The sequence below is a fragment of the Epinephelus fuscoguttatus genome, linkage group LG24 (assembly GCF_011397635.1).
Source record: "Epinephelus fuscoguttatus linkage group LG24, E.fuscoguttatus.final_Chr_v1".
Lineage (NCBI taxonomy): Eukaryota > Metazoa > Chordata > Actinopteri > Perciformes > Serranidae > Epinephelus > Epinephelus fuscoguttatus.
The window spans coordinates 3,831,541-3,851,042 of NC_064775.1; the positions used below are offsets into that span (position 1 = coordinate 3,831,541).

Consider the following 19,502-nt stretch of genomic DNA (forward strand, 5'->3'; position numbering starts at 1 on the left):
GGATTCACACACAAGATATTAAAACATAAACCTTCAAAAAAGTGTGAGATATTTATATATATTTCCTTAAACAACTGGATAAGAGAAGTAAACTACACATTTTGGGGATTTTCAGTGGCGGATTTACACATTTGGTTCTTGATGACACCATGCAGTATTAACTGCAGTGTAAAACTTGTTAAAGCGATCAGGTGTTGCTCTTTTAATGCTGGAAATAAGAAATACATATTAAATATTTGTGGTTATACATGGTGGTGGTGCGACTGGCTATAAAGCGTAGCAGAAACACAGGTGGAGAGATGTGGAATATATGTTTGGCTTCACCTAAACGAGACGTAATGAGCAGCAGGGCCGGGGTCAGCTCACTTTGATGCGTGAATTGAAAGTGAATGTAATTAACATAATAATGAGAAGACTTCATCCACAGCGGTTTCTGTATATGAGAAAAGAAAGATTCCCACTTCTCCTCGTGACTCGGGCCGCGGCGCTGCCAAGCAAACCTCACTGTTTGTTCTCTGTGAATAAACATGAAGCGCTGAGGGTTTGGTACTCTGTAATTTGGCTACTTTTATTCGAGCAGGGTCATTTTCAAGAGAAATTACAAATTAAGAATTCAATAATACTTTTACAAAGACATTTCAGGAAAGATTCTTCTTCAGTCATGATATCATACATAGTATTTAACAGTCCCTCTTCATTTTTTTTAGCTTAAAAAAAGAAACAAAGATGAAGAAAGTGGAATTTTTTCAGTCGAAAATACAGTGTTTTCACAATTGTATAAAAGTTCCCAAATTTGGAATTTTCCAGTAACTGGAAAATAAAGGAAATAAAATAAAATAAGATTAAACTTCGCATTTCACAATGTTTCAAAACACAATAAATGCTCTCTTTACGTAAAATTTGCCCCTATGATCGACACCATGTTCCTTTTTACTAAAATATATCTATATATTGAAGAACTATAGTACTGTACACAACAGTATGAAATAAATAAAATTAGGAAATATAAAATGGGCCACATAAATAATGTTTTTTTTTTTTTTTTAAAACCTACAAATAAAACGAATGCAATTTGTTGTTTTCAGAAAAAAAAATGTTTGGTGTAATACTGACAAAGTTAAAAAGAAAAAAATAAAGAAACTGAGAAAACATTGCACAACATAATGTAAACTAAGGAACTGCTGCCTATAAGTCTTAATACTGACACGGATGCTTCAAAGAACAACGGTGAACCATTTCATAATACTGAAGCTGGTGAACAAAAGTAACCTTCCTTTTACACAATACGAGGGTGGCACTTGCAGAAAACACACAGGTTAAAAGGTTTGCATATAAGGCTTCTTTTTTCTTATCAAAAAACACCTTACAAAGGCTTCGTCCTTCATTTTTTTCCCCCATACCATCTGTCCATAAACTGTATTTTCCCTTAAAACGAAGGTCTCTTTGAAACGTCATCCTTCATACAGTCTTTTTTGTTTAAATTCCTTCATTTGATTCAAGAAGAGGCCTAAAATAGTGTGGCTGGAGATGTTTGTGGCCGGGCAACATGGCAAAACTAAAGACAACACCGTAGGTAGGTAGGTAGGTAGGTAGGTGATAACAAAGGTAATATCGAAGGACTGTAGTGCAGACACTACTGCTCTTTTTCCAACACTGTATAAATATATACATAGGCAATACTTTTTATTATTTTTGTTCATGATTATAGAAGCGGAGTGCAATTTGTACAAGTCACTAGTTGTGCTATAAATACTATGGAACACAGGGGGTTTATTTGAGGAGGTTAGCACCACACATATTTTTAGGCCTTAGTACTGTACATTTTTTGAAATGTATTCATTTATTCATTGTTCGGTTTGCATAATGCAGCTTATTTCACAAACCCATGCCTCCCTTCCCTCGACGCCTCCTCCAGATTGATTTTTGAGTCCATGTCTTGTTCGGCAGACATCTTCACCCCCCCCTCCCCCTCCCCTCCACCCGAGGAGTCTGTCAAAGAAAGCTTCCCGGAAGCTTCAGGCACGTGCACGTACGGCTTAAAACACGGTGTTTTAAACCGAGCAGGTAAGAATACTGAACCGAAAGAGAGAAACTTAAAACTCTTAAGATGGGAAGCTTTTGAAACGCCGCCGCCGTTGTCATCGCCGATTACATGCCATCCTCCATCGTGTCCTCGTGATCCGATTTGGTTTCCGTTTTGCCGTCCAGCGAGCTATCGTCCATCGAGTGCTCTCCGTTCTCCTCCTCGTCCCTCAACGTGTCCGGGTCCGTGTCCATGCTCTTGCTCTCCTCCTCCTCCTCCTCAAACTCGTCGTCCCTCCGTCCGATCTTCGCGTACGTTCCGTCCACTTCCTTCCTTCCCTCTCTGATCCCTCCGTTCACGGCGTCGTGCCTCAGGATGGCCTCGCGCTCCGCCAGCTCCGGGTAACCCTGAGGAGTCATGCCCTGCAAGTACGCCCGGCTCATGAGCAGCTCCGTGGGCTCCAGGTGGCCCTTCTCGCGGGCCTCCCGCTCGGCCGCCTCCCGCTCCTCGGCCTCCCTCTTGCAGTAGGAGTAGCGGTGGTTCATGTGCTGCGAGTAGGAGCCCGAGTGGGAGAACCTCTTCCCGCACTTGTCGCACTGGTAAGGCTTCTCCCCCGAGTGCAGTCTGGAGTGCTCGATGAGATGGTGTTTGTGTTTGAAGGCTTTCTTGCAGATCTGGCACTGGTGCGGCCTCTTGCCTGCGGAGACACAAAACACAGAGCGGGGACGTGAGTGGCCTGCCTCGCTCTGTCCTGCTGCTACAACAAATCACACAAGTCAGAGGAAAGCAAAAAACGTTGAGGAAAAACTCTGATGAATTGGATGGCATGGAGTAAAATGACATCACGGAGCATTAAATCCAACTTTGACTTACGACTTAGGGCTATTTGTTTATTCAAATTGCGAGCGCGATGAGAAAGTGCGCTCGCATTCATGGGCCTACATTATGGAAATTCCCTCCCGTGGTTAAAGCATGGAGAAACTCAACCACAACTACTTATTTTAGGCCTGCGTGCCACGCTGATGAATGCAACATAAATAAACTACTGCAAAGCAAACAAACAGAAGGCGCGACAAAGGAGTAAACAAATCCGAGATGTGCTGCTGGTGGGGGGAGGAGAGGGGGGAGGCTCCGAGGGGTTGCCCTGCTTATCTCCAAACACAATTCAAGTTCATGGTGACGCCTGGCCCTCCATTAGGTTTTGGGCTGGGGCTCCTCTGTCTACCAAATGTGACGGGACGCTTCGGATGCCAAGGCAGAAATGAGAAACCCAAGCTGGCCACAAGGGCAGGGTGAGATAGTTTTATGACACGGGGCCATAAACTGTCTGGCTAAATAAATGTCCTCCGGCTTGTAATGTGGCCACACGGCTGCTGCTGCTGCTGCACTCCAAAACTTAAACGAGCTTCTTCACTCAGGGTTGCTTTCAAAGTTACCTGCGTTTGTGCCTAAAAAAAACTCCCACTCCTAACTTTCCAAACATCTGACTCTGGCTCCTTCTTCCCCACTCACTGCTGCTCAGCACGTGTGGAAATATGGCTGCCTGCCTCGCACAAATCACATGACTCCCCTCTGACACCGGAGCCCACCAGCCAACAGGCTTTCAAACTGCACTTCTGTCCAACATCTGGCCGGTTCAACTGCACTTCAGAGCCTCGTAATATTGTTAAAAACAACACACAGCGACGCGAACATGAAAGCGTCGCGCTCGGAGATGCAGGGGCGTTGTGCAGATAACGCACCCCCTTTTTTTTTTTTTTTTTTTAAAAGAGTTCATCGCACTGTTCTGACGGTGCACCCTCCCTCCCTTTTATGTCCGACCAGATAACATGAAGGCTGCATAAAGCACCGAGCGCTCTGCTACAGATAGCGGATAAAATAAATGATGCAACCTAGTGAAAGAGGATCTCTGTATAATAACTATAATGAAAGACTTGTTATCAGCGCTCTGAAGCTTCTGAGCACTACTCCGCTGATGTGATCTATCGCCAATAATGGGGCCGATAAAGGCATTAGGGGCCTTTTGCCGGCTTTATATATCTAGGTGAATTGATGTGTGTCTTTTAAGATAGCAAAATGGTTAATACAGCAGGATATGATTGGAAAATAAAGAGTACAATGACTTGAAAAGATAGCTCCCTGTGCTTGCCTACCTGCATTAATTACACATTACACGTTTAAGGAACAATCTCACATGGATATTTTAGAGAAGAACACACAAAGCTTCAAACACGTCACAAAGTCAAACTTTCTCGTCTGAGATCTACTCAATCGTTGGCATCCTGTCAATGAAGAAGCAAGTTAGGTGTCGGTTTACATATACAACTTAAGGGTCAAACAGAGAGGGAAAGAAGGAGAAAAAGGGGGGGTAACATAAAATATATATATTCATACTGAGAGGATTCGGAAACACAAACATTTAAAACATAAAAAAAAGCAATGGGGTTTAAAATAAGGGTCTAGAACAGTATATACCTGTGTGTTCATATTTGTGTCTTAGAAGGGAACTGCTCTTCTGGAATGTTTTGTCGCACAAGTCACACGCGTACATACCACTTTCGGTCTTCTTAATCTTCTTCCGCGACAGACAGGAGTCGGGGTCTGTCATGTCGTCCAGCCCTGACATGTAATCTGGTGTACCGTCGAGCAGGTCCCCCTTGACAATCAGAGAGAAAATAAAAAAGAGAAAACAAGAAATTATAATGAATTGGGTGCATGACAAAGGGCTGCAGTGCATTTATTAAATGTTTAATTCACTTACTTTAGCTTTAGTGTTAGCTTGAGCTAGCTTGATGTTCAATCATATGTTACATTTTTAGTACATTTCTTAGTTTATTAACTATAAAATTGACTTCTATATACAGTAAGGTCATTTATAGACAATTCCAAAAGAAGAAAAGCTGGAATCAGCTACAAAATTAGTTATGTTACCTTAAGTTTTAGCTTGAGCTAGCCTGAGTGTTAGCATATGTTAAATTTGTTTATAATTTTAGTACATTTCTCACTTAATTTACTCCAGGAAGCTAAATAATCTCTAAAAATAACTTCAAAATACAGTAAGGTCATTAATAGACAATTTCAGAAGAAGAAAAGCTGGGGTTAGCGACAAAATGTAGTCACGTTAGCTTTAGTTTTAGCTTAATCTAGTATGTGTGTAGTCATATGTTAATTTTCTTTACAATTTTAGCACATTTATTAGTTTACTAACTCTAGAAAGCTCAATAATATCTAAAAATGACAATTAGATACAGTAATGTTTTTTTTGTAAATAAGTTCAACGGGAAGAAAAGCTGTGGTTAGCAACAAAATCTACTTACTTTAGCTTTAGCTTAGCCTAGCATGTGTGTAATCATATGTTAAATTTCTTTACAATTTTTATACATTTCTTAGTTAATTAACTCCAGGAAGCTCAATAATCTGTAAAAATGACAATTATATACAGTAACGTTCTTTTGTAAATAAGTTCAACAGGAAGAAAAGCTGCGGTTAGCAACAAAATGTAGTTACTTTAGCTTTATCTTGAGCTAGCTTAAGTGTGTATGTGTTAAATTTCTTTACAATTTTTGTACATTTCTTGGTTTATTAACTCCAGGAAGCTACATAACCTCTAAAAATGACTTATATATACAGTAAGGTCGTTTGTAAACAAGTTCAACAAAAAGAATAGCTGCAATTTGTGACAAAATTTAGTTATGTTAGTTTAACTTTTTGGCTTGAGCTAGCTTGAGTGTAAGTGTATGTTAAATTTCCTTACAATTTTAACACATTTATTAGTTTATTAACTCTAGAAAGCTCAATAATCTCTAAAAATGACCATTATAAACAGTAAGGTTCTTTTGTAAATAAGTTCAACAGGAAGAAAAGCTGCGGTTAGCGACAAAATGTAGTTACTTTAGCTTGAGCTAGCTTCAGTGTAAGCACATGTTAAATTTCTTTCCAATTTTTGTACATTTCTCAGTTAATTAAGTCAAGGAAGCTACATAATCTCTAAAAATGACTTCCATATACAGTAAGGTTGTAAATAACTTCAACAAAAAGAAAAGCTACAATTTAGTTACGTTAGCTTAACTTTTTTGGCTTGAGCTAGCTTGAGTGTAAGTATAGGTTAAATTTCTTTACAATTTCGGTCATTTTCTTAGTTTATTAACTCTAGAAAGCCCAATATTCTTTAAGTGTTCTGTAAACATTAAGTTTAACAAGAAGAAAAGCTGCAATTAGCGACAAAATTTAGTTATTTTCGATTTAGCTTTAGCTTAAACTAGCTTGCGTAGAAGCATATCTTAAATTCTTTTGCAATTTAAGTTCAAATCTTAGTTATTAACTCTAGAAAGCTATATCAACTCTCAGTATAACTTCTACATACAATAATGTGGTTTGTAAACAAGTATAACAAGAAGAAAAGCTGTAGTTTGCACAAAATTTAGCTACTTTAGCTTTGGCTCAAGCTTTAGCTAGCTTTGATGTAGAAGTGTATAGCACGTTTCTTATTTGATTAACTCCAGAAAGCTTTGTAATTTCTCAACATGACTTCTATACACAATAATGTCAACTGTAGACAAGTTCAACAAGAAAAAAAGTTGCTATTAGCGACAACATTTACTCACTTAAGCAACACTCTAGCATGATGTAGAAGCTACGTTAAATTACTTCACATTTTTAGTACATTTTTTTAGTATATGAACTCTAGAAAACTATCTAATCTCTTAATATGACATTATAGGGATGTTCAACAAAAAGAAAAGCTGCTTAGCAACAAAATTTACCCACTTTATCTTTGGTGTTAGCTTAATCTAGCTTGCAGTAGAAAGTACATTACGTTTTTCAGTCATTTCTTGCATGATTAAGTATAGAAAGCTTTATCTTTTGACATAACTTCTATACACAGTAAGATAATTTGTAGACAAGGTCAGCAGAAAGATATCTGTGGTCATTTGCTTGATGCTAATCATTAGCAACACAAAACCACACAAAAAAGCAGTTTAAAAGTGGCGGGAATCACTGGATGCCCTGATTTTATCAAATTATTATTATGAGTTCAAAATTTTCAATCTCATTTCAGTTATTTTTATTGCAGCAAAATATATGTAGTGGACAGAAAAAGGAATTTATTTCATGATTGTAGTAGGTGACCAAAAGCTTAATATTGATAGTTTATACAATTAAAAAATATATACTTATACTGTTACAGAAAAATGTCACGATTCGATTCTGTATCAGTTTAATACTTTAAATTATTTAAAAAACGACAAAGTATTTTATGAATGTACGTCATTATATGCAATTATATGACGCATAAGTGTGCAAATGTTGTGTTAATCTCAATAAAAGCCACTTAATGTTTAAAGAAATCACCTCCTGTGTTCTTGGATAAAGCAGTAAACTGAAGCGTTCCTCCCAAACAATCACACTATGCTTCATGTTCTCATGCATTTTTAATTACCAGCACATACCAGCGTTGATTTCTTATAAAACTTTCAGCTCCGCCGTAATATCGCCCATCTATAACTGACATGCTCCCCATTATGAAACTCCGCCGTAATGGTGTATTCAGTGTGGTCTCATTTTGTACAGGAGTGTTAATTCTGCAGATTCCCTTTAAAAATTCTCTTTTATGATGAAGATTAGTCTCAAACATGAACAATATTACAACATTAGAGGCGGCAGAGTGAGCCATTCTTGAAATTGCAAACTCATATAATGATTAAAATCTGAAGGTGCACCTTAATGGCCAATATTGAGCCAGCAAAGCTTCCTTCAATGAGCATGTGTGTGTGTGTGTGTGTGTGTGTGATAATGTGAGGACAGCTCTGCACTGTGTTTTAAGAAGGGACCACTATCACTCTGCAATCAATTTGAACTAAACGCCCGTAGCTGTATTTTTAAAATCTAATTTAATAACTTAGAATAGGAAACATTATTAATACTTTTTTTCATCAAAATGGTTCCCTCTATGTTAAACAGCCTTCAGCATTCAGTGGTAATGAACATGGAGACTGTGCATTATTAATCCACATGTAGGAGCTCATTTTGGCTGTGGCTCTCTTTAAAATGCAGCAAAGTTGCGATGGGAAATTTCGGAGAAGTGCACAGCTCCGGGGCTCACCTTTGTCATTTTTACAAAGGCCTTTCACCCATATTTAATAACAAAATATCTGAGTTCAGGCCAGCGCTGGAGGAGGACTGGAGTCAGGAGCATTAATGTATTCCACACACAGCAGAGGGGAGAATTTACAGTGGAGAGTGGTAACAATTACGGCTTTATTGAGATGAGATTTTAGGGCCAATATCGTTCCTGTTATTTATTTGAACCTGATGCTGTTTGATGTTTTGCGCCAGTGTGTTCTTTTATGCGTAAATCGGAGCTTTTTGAATTAAAACGTGCAGATATTCAGGGTTGAGATTGAAATCTAGGCTAGACAGCTGCAAAAAATACATACTGGATTCCAACTAATGATTACTAATCAGCAGAAAGCATTGTGAAATAATTGTTTGTCAGAAAGTACCTCGATTTATAAATCAGAAAGTCGAATATTTGTCTTCTTTGCCAGATAAGGTCTAAAATGACTGATCAATCACCAAAAAGGTTCATTAACTAGAAACTCGAAACTCTAAAATGCCCCGTCTTCTCCATGACACCACTAACTACACTTCACTTCTGCCCACCCCGGGGGTCGTGCCACAGATGTTTATCTCCATCTCCTCTGCCAGCTCACTCCACCTCAGGTGAGCGTTTAACTCTCCTGACTCTGAAGTCGGTTTTAATTAGTACAGAAATGAGTTCAGATCATTTTAGGGAGTCTGAGTGAGCCTGGGGCTTTTGCAAAAACCACAGGTGGCTTATTTACCTGGAAACCTGGTTTCCGCTGGTACTTTCTCCTCTGCTGCATCTCGGCAAAGGTAGCTGCCCCTGCTGCGTAAGTGTAGGCCATGTGTGGTAGGAAGCCCATTTGATCCATGCCCGGGTAGGGCCTAAGACCCGGTATGCTGGCCTGCATCGGGGGCATGAATGTGGCAGGTGGGAAAGCGCTCTGAGGTGGAAGTGACGTGTACAGGGGTTTGGCAGCGAACGGGTTAATGCCGAAGATGGGGCTAGTGCTTTTTTCAAGGTTTCCGTTGTTGGTAGAGCCTGAGAATTCCTTCTTGAGATAGGCCAAGTTCAAAGGCTCTTCGAAGTGCTCTCGAGGAGAGGGGATGCTGTTATGGTCAATGGTAATGCTGTTGACTTTCGGTCTGCTTTTGACAGTCAGTGCATGCTTGGGTTCCTTCATTAGTCTCGGCAGAGAGAGGTCCAGCGGCTCAGCCTGCAGGTCTTCTGAAGTCAAGCTGTTTGGAGTGTAGGAGCTGCTGTGAGAGTTTTTGGAAGATGTGGAGGACAGATTTAGCGGGGAGGGGGTGTTGCTGCGGGAGTGGTCCAACTTTTCACCTGTGGGTTTGGCGCTGTTGCCGTACTGGTGGTTTTTCAAATGTCTGAGCGGGTTGTCACAGTTGTTTACGTTGTTATGGAGCTCTGCTATGGAGGGGGACGTGATGGGGTCAGTAGGTTTCATTAGAGACACAGGTGACCTAGCTGCCATAGAGTCTTTTGGTGGAGTGTGGTGGTTATTTGTTCCGACAACCATATCCATGTTGTTCCTGTGCTCTAGTGGTGGGGTTCTGTTGGTGCCGTACTGGTACATCTTCCGCTGCTCGAACCACTCCTTGACGAATTCCTGAGGAAGGCCGACCGCTATGGAAATCTTGAGCAGCTCCTCCGAGTTGGGCTCCATGTTCATGGCAAAATATGCCTTCAGCACAGACATGTGGTCCCTGTAAGGGTTAAGGGGCCCAGTGAGTCCCTTCTCAGACAACATGGAGGAGGATAAGTGGGTGTTCTTCTCCATGAATATCCCTGGTTTGTTGGGCATCAAATTCTCACTGGGCTGCAGCACGGCTTTGATCTCCTCGTTCATTTTACACAGGTAGCGTTCATGCTGATGCAAAGGTATTGGCCCGGTGAAGGTTTCTTTGCAATATTGGCAAGCATAAGGTGTAAACATGTTATTTTCCTGCACCTTCTCCTCGACACCTCCTTCAAGCATGTGGTTGGATTTCTCTCGTTTGATATTGCTAATCTGTCTCTTTGAGTCTGTTGTCAAGCTCTGGAGGCAGGCTTTGGCTTCGTTCACTTTTTCTAACGTGTAGTCAATGATGCTTTTGGTGGCGCCGTTGTGATTGACAAGTGGAAGACCGACCTGACTCCCCGTCGAAGTCAGCACCTGTTTCTGCTCTTCCACCTGGGACCCCAGCTCCTTCATGTAGGCCTTGAGCTTGGAGAGCTCCTCGGGCTTGCAGTCCATTTTCTGCCTGCACACAGTGTTGTCCACGATCTGGAGAACCTTCTGCACCTCGCTCAGGTTGTTCGCCAGCGGGCCCGGGTAGCACAGGAGCTGCGACTCGAGCCCGGCCATCCCGAGGTGCTGCAAGGGGCTCTGGGCCGTCGAGTTGTGGTGGACCCCCAGCGGGCTGTTCCCTCCCATGCCTCCGTTCATGAACGGCCCGGGAGCGCCGAATCCGTGAGACGCCATCATCAGCTTGTAGTCGTTGAAGTCCAGCGGCTCCGTCTTGATGCTCAAGTGGTTGTTGTGTTCGGGGAGGCCAAGCGGCTTGCCGTTCTCCAGCTTCTGCCGCAGCTGGGTGATGGCGGAGTTGGTGGGCGAGGAGGAGGCGGAGGTCGGGGAGGAGCCTGTCTTCATGTTGCTGCGCATCCTGCCGTTGACAGCGATCAGGCCGATGCACTTTTTGCTGCTGATGTGGGAGCTGTAGGAGCCCGAGTGGGAGAAACGCTTCTTGCAGTTGGGGCACTCGTACGGTTTTTCACCTGAAACAAACAAACAAAAATGATTGTAAAATGGCTGACATGAATAATATCATCAAAGTAGAAGCTTGTTTCATGCCGTTTATCTATTGCGAACAGTGCCTACATTGATATTTTTGTTTATTGTGACCTCATTTCTTGGAGTATCTTCATGTGCTTTGTATCCCTAAACTCTGTACAAGCTGAGCTAAAAGGTTATGGAAGTCAATAAACTATAAGAATTGATTAAAGTACTGAAATTGTTTGTTACTCTAATTTGAAGGAATTTGAAAGAAATTACGAAATTAGGACAATCTGACATGTTTTTTCCATCAGATTTTCGAAAATAAACACACTAAACTTATGGATCCAAAATATTTTAAAATGTAGAAACATAAATAAAATATTTCTTAACACTCCAGACGTTATTTGAAGTATGTACATTAATTAGTTTTTCCAGATATGCTCATTTTTATGAGCAAAGCGCAAAGGCGTTGAGGTACATTCATTGTTCATTCCTCTGGTGCGTGTGCACGTTCTTGCGTGGCTTTGCACCACATATCATTACAAGCGTGCAGCATGATGACGTGGAAGACAGAGGCCTTAGCTTTCTGCTGCAAAAAGAATAATTGCTCTAGCTGTTATGATTTTTATTTTAGAGGAATATAAAACAGGATTATGCGAACAACGTCCTCCCGCAGCTATTGTGGGGAAAATCCCGTGAAAATGCCCACATAAGTATGGCCAAATACTACATTTGCACCACACGCAGGGTAAGGTAACGTGAGGTAATGACATGATGAAGAAGGCAGAGGCCTTTGCTTTCAGCTGTGTTATGGTTCCTTTTTTAGATTGATTTAAACAGGATCATGCAAAGAACGATCTCCCACCCAGAGGGTTTAAGGTTTTGCAAAATATTACAAATATTACTTGCAATTCAAAGTGTTTTACATAGATACAGGGAGGTATTAATACATAAAAAAAGAGAATGAAGTAAAACGAATCAGATAAATTAATATAAAAGGAATGCAGGAAAGTTGCAGTGCAGTATCAAATTGCCAGAAATTTACTGAAAATACAATAAAAGTTTGGAGGACAAAATTAAGCAATCAGAAAAAGCCTTCAGAGCCAACTCGGCCTCTTCGATGGGCATTGTTCCTGACAAATAAGCTAATAACTGTAATGAATTTTGCTGATATGCTTCACACACATACGCATTTCTAAGCAAATATTGTACTTGGCACCGGCGCTGATTCTTAACACAGCAGAGTTCAGTGTCCATCAACAGCAGGGAGGGTCCAAAATAAACCAAAAGGAATTTCTGCACATTCATGGCGTTCTTAAATCATGCTTATGAATATTCAAAAAGGCAGGGCGGCATTCCTCCCGCGACTCACCGCTATGAATCCGGAGGTGTTCCTTCAGATGGTGCTTGTATTTGAAGGCCTTGCCACACTCGGTGCATTTGAACTTGCGGTTGCCGGCCGCTTGGTTGAGCAGTTGGTGCTGCGGGAGGGAGGAAGAGAAAAAGAGAGGGATGCGCGTTGAGAAGAAAATGCACAAACATCGTGGGGGTGAGAGTTCAGTAAATAATCACAATCGGTCGGCATGACAACAAGCAACAAGCCAAAGCGGCTCCTGTCGCCAGCGGAGCATCTTGGCTTTCTACTCCCACCTCTCGTCGAGCGACTACAGGCAGCGGCGGCGGTGATAACAGAGAGAATCACATACCTTTTAATTTCCTGGCTCCTCAGCCAAAGGAGGCATGCCTTTAGAATTTGGCAGCCCAGAAAATAGAATCAATGAAAGAGTCTTTTTAGAGCGTTTCCCCTTCATTAGAAGCGCCGATCTGATCTACTTTTCATTAATTTGGGCCTAATCAGTCTGAAAGGTATTCAGAATCATCTGCGGGCTCTTTCACCCTGCATACCTGTATTCACACCATCTGAATTACACTTTGTACTCCTTTCAAATGCCTTACAGTAATTAGCTCTTTTTCTAAAAACCTTGAACGTGTCTTTAATAATCGTAGGATACAGAACACAGCGTATAGGCCCGGCCTTGATTCGCTGTTCAAAGGTAAACATCAGTTGCAATGCATCAGATTTGCAATTCAAACACCGGCCTGTTCTCTGAAAAGAAAAGAAGTCAAAATGTAATACCCGGCGACGGCAACAACGCCGCATGTGCAAACCTGGCTCGTCACTCTCGCAACAATTAATTCCAAGAGGACGTTAAACGGTTAGTAAATAAAAAAAACAAAACAGGACACATATTCTGTGAGCTCGCTAGGGGGAAGAACACTCCCTCCTCCCAGTTCAGCCTTGACAAATGCTGGGGTGTGTGCTGACTCTACCCACATTCCTGGGGAGACAGATGGTGGCGCGCAGGACACTGGGAGGACTGGGAGGAATTGTTCAAACAGCCCCAACCTTCAAAGATCAAGCAGGGAGAGTCGGGGGCCCCGCCAAGCGCCGGAGAGGGACCCCACCGCTCGTATGTTGCTGAGTTGCATAAACAAACAGCAACAGCTGCTTCGCTGCCTCCGCCCCCCCCTCCACCACCACCATCGCCGCCGCCATCCCCTTACTTCCCCCCTGAGGACCCCTGCCCGGTAAAGTTTAGTCTCGCCACCACTGCTAATAAGACACAATTGCTCTGCGCTCTTAATTGTGAATGGCACCGGCAGAATGCTCCATCTCTCGTTCATGGCTCGTGTCGGTGTGAACGCCGCCGCCGCCGCCGCCGCTGCTGCTACTCCTGCTTGTGGGCGGGGGCCTGACTGGATGTTTGCATATGTATAACCTCTAATTAGTCATATTTCAGCTAATTGGTTAAGAGGAGGAGGAGTATTAAGGCTTGTAAACATACGAGACAGAACAGCAGAGCACATGTTTACCTATCAGGACATTATTCTTTATGTTAATCTGACTGCTCCTCCTGAGTTTGCCGCTAATTGCCAAATGTACATTTTCACATGAATACATGTGTCTCATGAACACGCCGAAGAGGAAGTGGTGTTACCTTTTTTTTAGGTCTTGAATGCACACATCAAACAGAGCGCCACCTACAGAGCAGCACCGAGACTCGAGTCTCATCTGGAGGATTACCACTTAAACAATCCAGCTAATTTACAAATCAAGATAACCGGCTTTGTGGAAGGACCTGCGGCGCCTGAATAGGAGCCCTCTGCCATTGACTCGACTCTGGAGGGGAGCAGCAACAGCATTGTAATATGAGGATTGGGACAGCGGCTCACTCGGCCGGCCCATCTGTTCACGTTTACACCCAGCTGGTAGATCAGGTGAAAGTGCTGGCTGCTGACATCTGATCAAATCAGCCACAGTCTGAGCCTGTCATTCTCGCTTCAGAGAGCACAACACAACACCCACGACCTGGGACTGAACACCGCAGAGTGCCGTGATATCATCTGTGATTCTACTGGACGTTACAGGGCTTTTTCTGGTGGAGGAAGTTGAATTTTGGCTCTTTTTTTGCTCTGCAGGCTTCAAAAATTAGCATGTAGCGTGCAACAATACTTTATAAATGCTACATTTCAGTGTGTATGTGCAGTAAATCACAAACTCAGACCTGTTTCGTTTCAAATATTAACTCACGCTCTTCAATCCGTCGCATTTTTTAACCAAATACCGACTCCATCTACTTTTAAATTTACTGCTCCAATTTTAGTTCACTGAGAAGTTATAATTATCCCCCAACGTGCAAAAAAACTGTTTTTTCTCTCTCGCCACAATCTATCTCGCCCCACATCTTCAACTTAAAGCTGACAAGCGAGTTAAACGCCCGTGACCGCGGGATGCGTTTTCACCTCGCAGGACTTTAAGGTGATTCATGCTAACTGCCAGCAGATTCACATTATATTTCAGACGTATAGGATATAAATCGCTCGAGAAAATTCAAGTATACACAGATGTTTATGCAGTGCATGAAATTAGAAGTAGGGGGAGGGGTCGGTTTGATGGAGTGCTACGACTGCGGGCTGCACCAGAAGAACATTAAAAGCCAGGAGTGAAGTGAAGTTAAGGAGCTGATAAAAATTTCCAAATTGGAAATTCACACAATCATTCGATCGTGAACACGAGACTGGAAAATTATATCAGGGAGGGCCATCAAAAAACCATTTAGGGCCTCAATTAAAGTTATTACCATTAAAGGATCTGCATCTTCAAAATGCCATGAAAAATTAATAATGATTGCCAATCAGAAAAAATGATCTCTCTTCTCCGAGGGATCAGAGCACATTAGAAGTCAAATGAAACAGGGGACGAAGGAGGAGGAGGAGGAGGAGGTGGAGAAAGAGTGAAGTGAAGGATGAAGAAAAAATTAAAATCCCCCTAACCTGATCCCTCGCAGGCTTGTGTGTGGCCATATGCCGCTCAAGCTGAGTGCGGTAAGCAAACGTGTAGTTGCACAGGGGGCAGGCGAAGTTCTCCTCGTTCTTCTCATGGCGGTACTTGATGTGCTCCTTCAGCGATGTCAAACGCTTGTAGCCCCGGTCGCAGTAGGGGCAGGTCAACAGTTGGGCGAAGGCATCTGGCGTTCCAGGTGGCAGGTCTGCACGGGAGACAGCGGGAGGAGGAGGAGGGGAGGGGGGGAGGAAGGGGAAGGGGAAGGGGAAGGGAAAGCGGGCCAAAAGGTCAGCGAATCAATGGCAGCTAACGGGCGGGCTGCCCAGAGTGGTATGGGAGTTATCTCTGCAATCTGCTCCACATGAGAGCCACAGTGTCAGGCTGGCATCCGCTGCACTACGACCTCCTCCCGGCTCCTCACAGACACACACACTCTCACATACGTCTCGCTTTCCTCGACACACACATGTACGTACACAAACACAAGTGGACAAACCCGCTGACACACACCTAATTTCTTGAAACACTTTATAATGCCATTCCCACTCACACGTTCGTCATGTCTGCAGCATGAATCATGAGCCCATTCCGGGGAGCTTCAGAGGTGCGCTATCTGATTTCAAGCCCCTGCCCAGCTGTTGCTTAAGACTGTAGGTAAACACCAAGGCATCCGGTGAATCTGTGGGACCAACAGCTGCCCGGTTGTGTCAGCGGGAAGAGCTGCTGCTCTGTCCAGACTCCTTTCCTTTCTTTTTTTTTTTTTTAACCTTTGCTGGTGTGAGGGGGGGTGAGCTGAGCAAGCATGTTCTGCTACTGCAACAGTCGAGCGACAAGAGGAGGCCGCAAGTGTCTAAGACTCGTTTTAAAATCAATCAACACTGGTGTCAATGTGCTGCCAAACATTTTCAGTAGCTTAAATAATTTTCAAACGCTATAAAGCAGCTGTCGTCAATGTTTTTCCCTTAGTCCACATATATTCCTTGTTTTGCTTGCATGTAGCTGTTAGCGGCCGTTGTAGCATCGCTCGCTGTGTTAGCCTCACCCCCTAGCTGCACTTTCACTGGTGGTTTCTAGGGTAAACGGTGCGTCAGAGACGCTAGCTTGAGAAGTTAGAAAACAATTCGTTATGGCCCACAAGAATGTCCATAAATAAAAGAATAATAACACAGCGAAATGGCTAATATGTGAGAAATAAAGGTGCCGCACAGACGTTTAGCGTTAGCTAGCTCACATGATTGCACAAGGATTCATTGGTAGCAGTTAGCCTATCATTAATGTTGCGTACAGTAAATTAAATAGGTTTTATGAATGGGCTAATTTATCTTTGCGAATAATACACTGGATTTACATTTAAATAAAAATGAAGAAACTTAATATAAATCTTTTTAAAGCAAGATTTTGTGACTAATTCATAAGCTTTGCTGCTACAGGAAAGCCTAGCATGAGTAGCTAATGCTAGCAAATGTTAGCTAACATCTGTATACTTGGAATAATAATACCGCTAATTAGCCAGTATGTGAGAAAAAAAAGGTGCCACGCAGACGTTTAGCGTTAGCTAGCTCACATGATAGCACAAGGATTCACTGCTAGCAGTTAGCCTATCATTAATGTTGCGTACTGTAAATTAAATAGGTTTTATGAATGGGCTAATTTATCTTTGCTAACAATACGTTGGATTTACATTTAAACAAGAATGAAAAAACTTAAATTAAAATTTTTTAAGCATGTTTTTCAGTTTTGCTGCTACAGCAAAGTCTAGCATGAGTAGCTAATGCTAGCAAATGTTAGCTAACTTTAAATCAAGACATAACCTCTAAAATCGAAGCTAACATGGAAGCACCAACATCTGCAGTTTCTCTAATGGCCACTAGAGGCTGGCTCCAGAAGTGACTCAAGCCCCATAGACCCCCATGTTTAAAGGTTCAACTTTACAGAAGGAACAAACATGTTTACAGCCTGGCACAAAACCAGTTCTGGTCGTTATAGCTAATTTAAATGTTTGTGACAATTGTGCAGAGGGTGAACTCACAGGTTTACATTTTATCGAGGCTTAAAGTTACGCAAAATTAAGGTTGCGGGCACTTTGAGTGACAGACTATGAGATCCACCCTTTTGTCCAAATTTGGTCACTTCTGTCTCCAGTAATCCAAGATGGTGGCAGCCAAAATGCCAAATTCATGGCTTCAAAATGTGAGTCCACAAACAGTCTATGCTTTAGATACATACTGCTCTTTCTTTTTGCTCCCTGGCTTATCTTTAATGTCTCTGAAATGATGGAGGATTCGTACCGTTCTCCTCTGGACCGGTGGCCTCCGGCGTACCCAGGCGGGACAGCTCCTCCGGGGCCTCTGGGTAGATGATAGCGGTGTCGCCCCTCTGCAGGTACTCGGCGATGCTCACCACGTGACTGTCGCTGTCGTCCAGCTTCCGCTTGGAGAAGAAGTCCTCGAACTCTGAAGTGCAATCAACGCTCTTGACTGGAAAAGGGGAGGAAGGGGGAGAGAGAAAAGGAAGAGTCAGTGAAGGAGGAGGCCGATGCAGAGAGAGAGAAAGAGAGGGGGAGGAATAAATTGGATTCATTTCTTCCCCTGAGAAATGTCTTACAGGAGGATATTGGGAACATCTTGGTGGAAATGCGATGAGGACAGCCACCCTAAAACATTACAGCCGTGCTTTGGGGAGAATACATCTAAATTACTGGGTTTGCTTGTCACGCCATGCCGGCTAAAATAAGAATTGTAACTTAATCCGGCCAAAAGTCGGAGATAAACGCGCTACCATGAGCTGCGGAGGAGCAACGTGTAAAAAAACTTCACTGACCCAATTTACTCGTGACATAAAATCAGATTCTGAGTTTGGGACTGTAAAATAAAAACGGGAAACACACTCACACACGTATTATGCATACATACACAAGCCTGGCTTAATCAGCACCAGAGCCACGTTTCTTTGTATCGACTTTCACATATAAGGTCAATCAAGAGACTGTGGCTTTTGTTGATTCTGTGTTGAACAGATTACCGGGGCCAAACCACAAACCAGCGCAGAAAAAAAAAAAAAAAAAAAAAAGAGACATGCTTTGCCATAGCTGAGCAGAATGTATCTTAAGCCAGCCAAAGTGCTGAGGCCACACAATGCGTTTTCTCAAATTATTTCCCAGTCCCTTCTCTTCAGGGAAACTCTTAAGCTGCAGTGTGGAGATAGCTGCCTCCAAAAACAAACCGGAGCTAAAAGAAATCAGCAGCCTTCATTAGTCAAGGGGATGGCCGACTTTCAAAACACACACATTCACACACACACACACACACACACACACTGTTTACAACCTGAAGAAATTCTGCAGGCTGTTTGGCGATGTCGAACCAAAACGCGAGTGACGTCTCATCAGACTTCATCCCCTGTTAATTAGGCTTTTAGACCGTGAGCCAAGGTGAGGTTTAAAGAGCGATTTGTTCGCCCGTGATGACTTTGCGGTCCAATTTGCGAAAGGTCAAGGTAGTGGATATTTGGTTGTCAAAAATGGCACCGAAATGTCATCGGTGCCAATGGATCACTTTTGATAACTGTGATCGCACAATATACGGCGTTCTCATTAGGTGATTCTTCGTGGCGTCTGAGGAGCGCTAAGATAATTGTGAGAGACTGAATGTTGTGATAATGGTGTTTTAAAGATGGACTGATGAAGCTTGGTGCAATCAGTTTCTGGATCCAAACCTAAAAACCTTCAGGGTGATGAGATGTTTACTTTAACTTTCCAAAGGTGTACGATTCGTTTCAACATGGAGGGGCTACATACTGAATGAAGGGGTTTGGGAGTGCTCTGAGCCTCAAACACTTACTTTCCTGCTCTGATTTGTGCCTTTTCTGCAACACTTTATGATAGAAATGTTAATATGACATAATTTGTCAAAATAAAAGCCCTGGGCTACTTTCATATTTTTATTGTTGGAGCACACACACAAAAAAGGAGGGTTTTGGGAGTTTACGCAAGAACATTTTCGCGTATTAAGCACTTACATTTCTGCATCCTGGTGATTTTTATTAACCAATTTGTGTCTGTCTGCATCAGTTTACGGTAGGAATGTTGCATAATTTGTCAAAATAAAAGTTACTTGCGACTTTCATTTTTTATTGGGGAGGGGGGGATGTCTTCTGCAAGAAAATTTTTGAGTATCAGACACTTCATTTCCTGCATTCTGTTGATTTTTATGCACTAATCTGTGCCTTTTCTGCATCATTTTGTGGCAGAAATGTCATAAATTTTGTCAAAATAAAA

The 19,502-nt window shown here is 42.5% G+C and overlaps 1 protein-coding gene across 5 annotated transcripts in view; it reads right to left on the bottom strand.

The window, feature by feature from the left end:
* Positions 1 to 549: 549 nt before the first annotated feature.
* The window catches only part of zeb2b (zinc finger E-box binding homeobox 2b), a 98,430-nt gene continuing 79,477 nt past the window's right edge, over positions 550 to 19,502 (bottom strand). The window contains exons 5-10 of one of the 5 annotated variants that reach the window (XM_049570149.1): positions 17,515 to 17,703; positions 15,217 to 15,431; positions 12,254 to 12,362; positions 8,869 to 10,880; positions 4,499 to 4,679; positions 550 to 2,720 (exon numbers count right to left, since the gene is read on the bottom strand). In XM_049570149.1, the coding sequence (XP_049426106.1) occupies positions 2,149 to 2,720; positions 4,499 to 4,679; positions 8,869 to 10,880; positions 12,254 to 12,362; positions 15,217 to 15,431; positions 17,515 to 17,703 (3,278 nt within the window). In that variant the 3' untranslated portion in view covers positions 550 to 2,148. The remainder of the gene's footprint in view (positions 2,721 to 4,498; positions 4,680 to 8,868; positions 10,881 to 12,253; positions 12,363 to 15,216; positions 15,432 to 17,514; positions 17,704 to 19,502) is intronic. The other 4 variants (XM_049570151.1, XM_049570148.1, XM_049570150.1 and 1 more) reach the window with 4 other exon arrangements.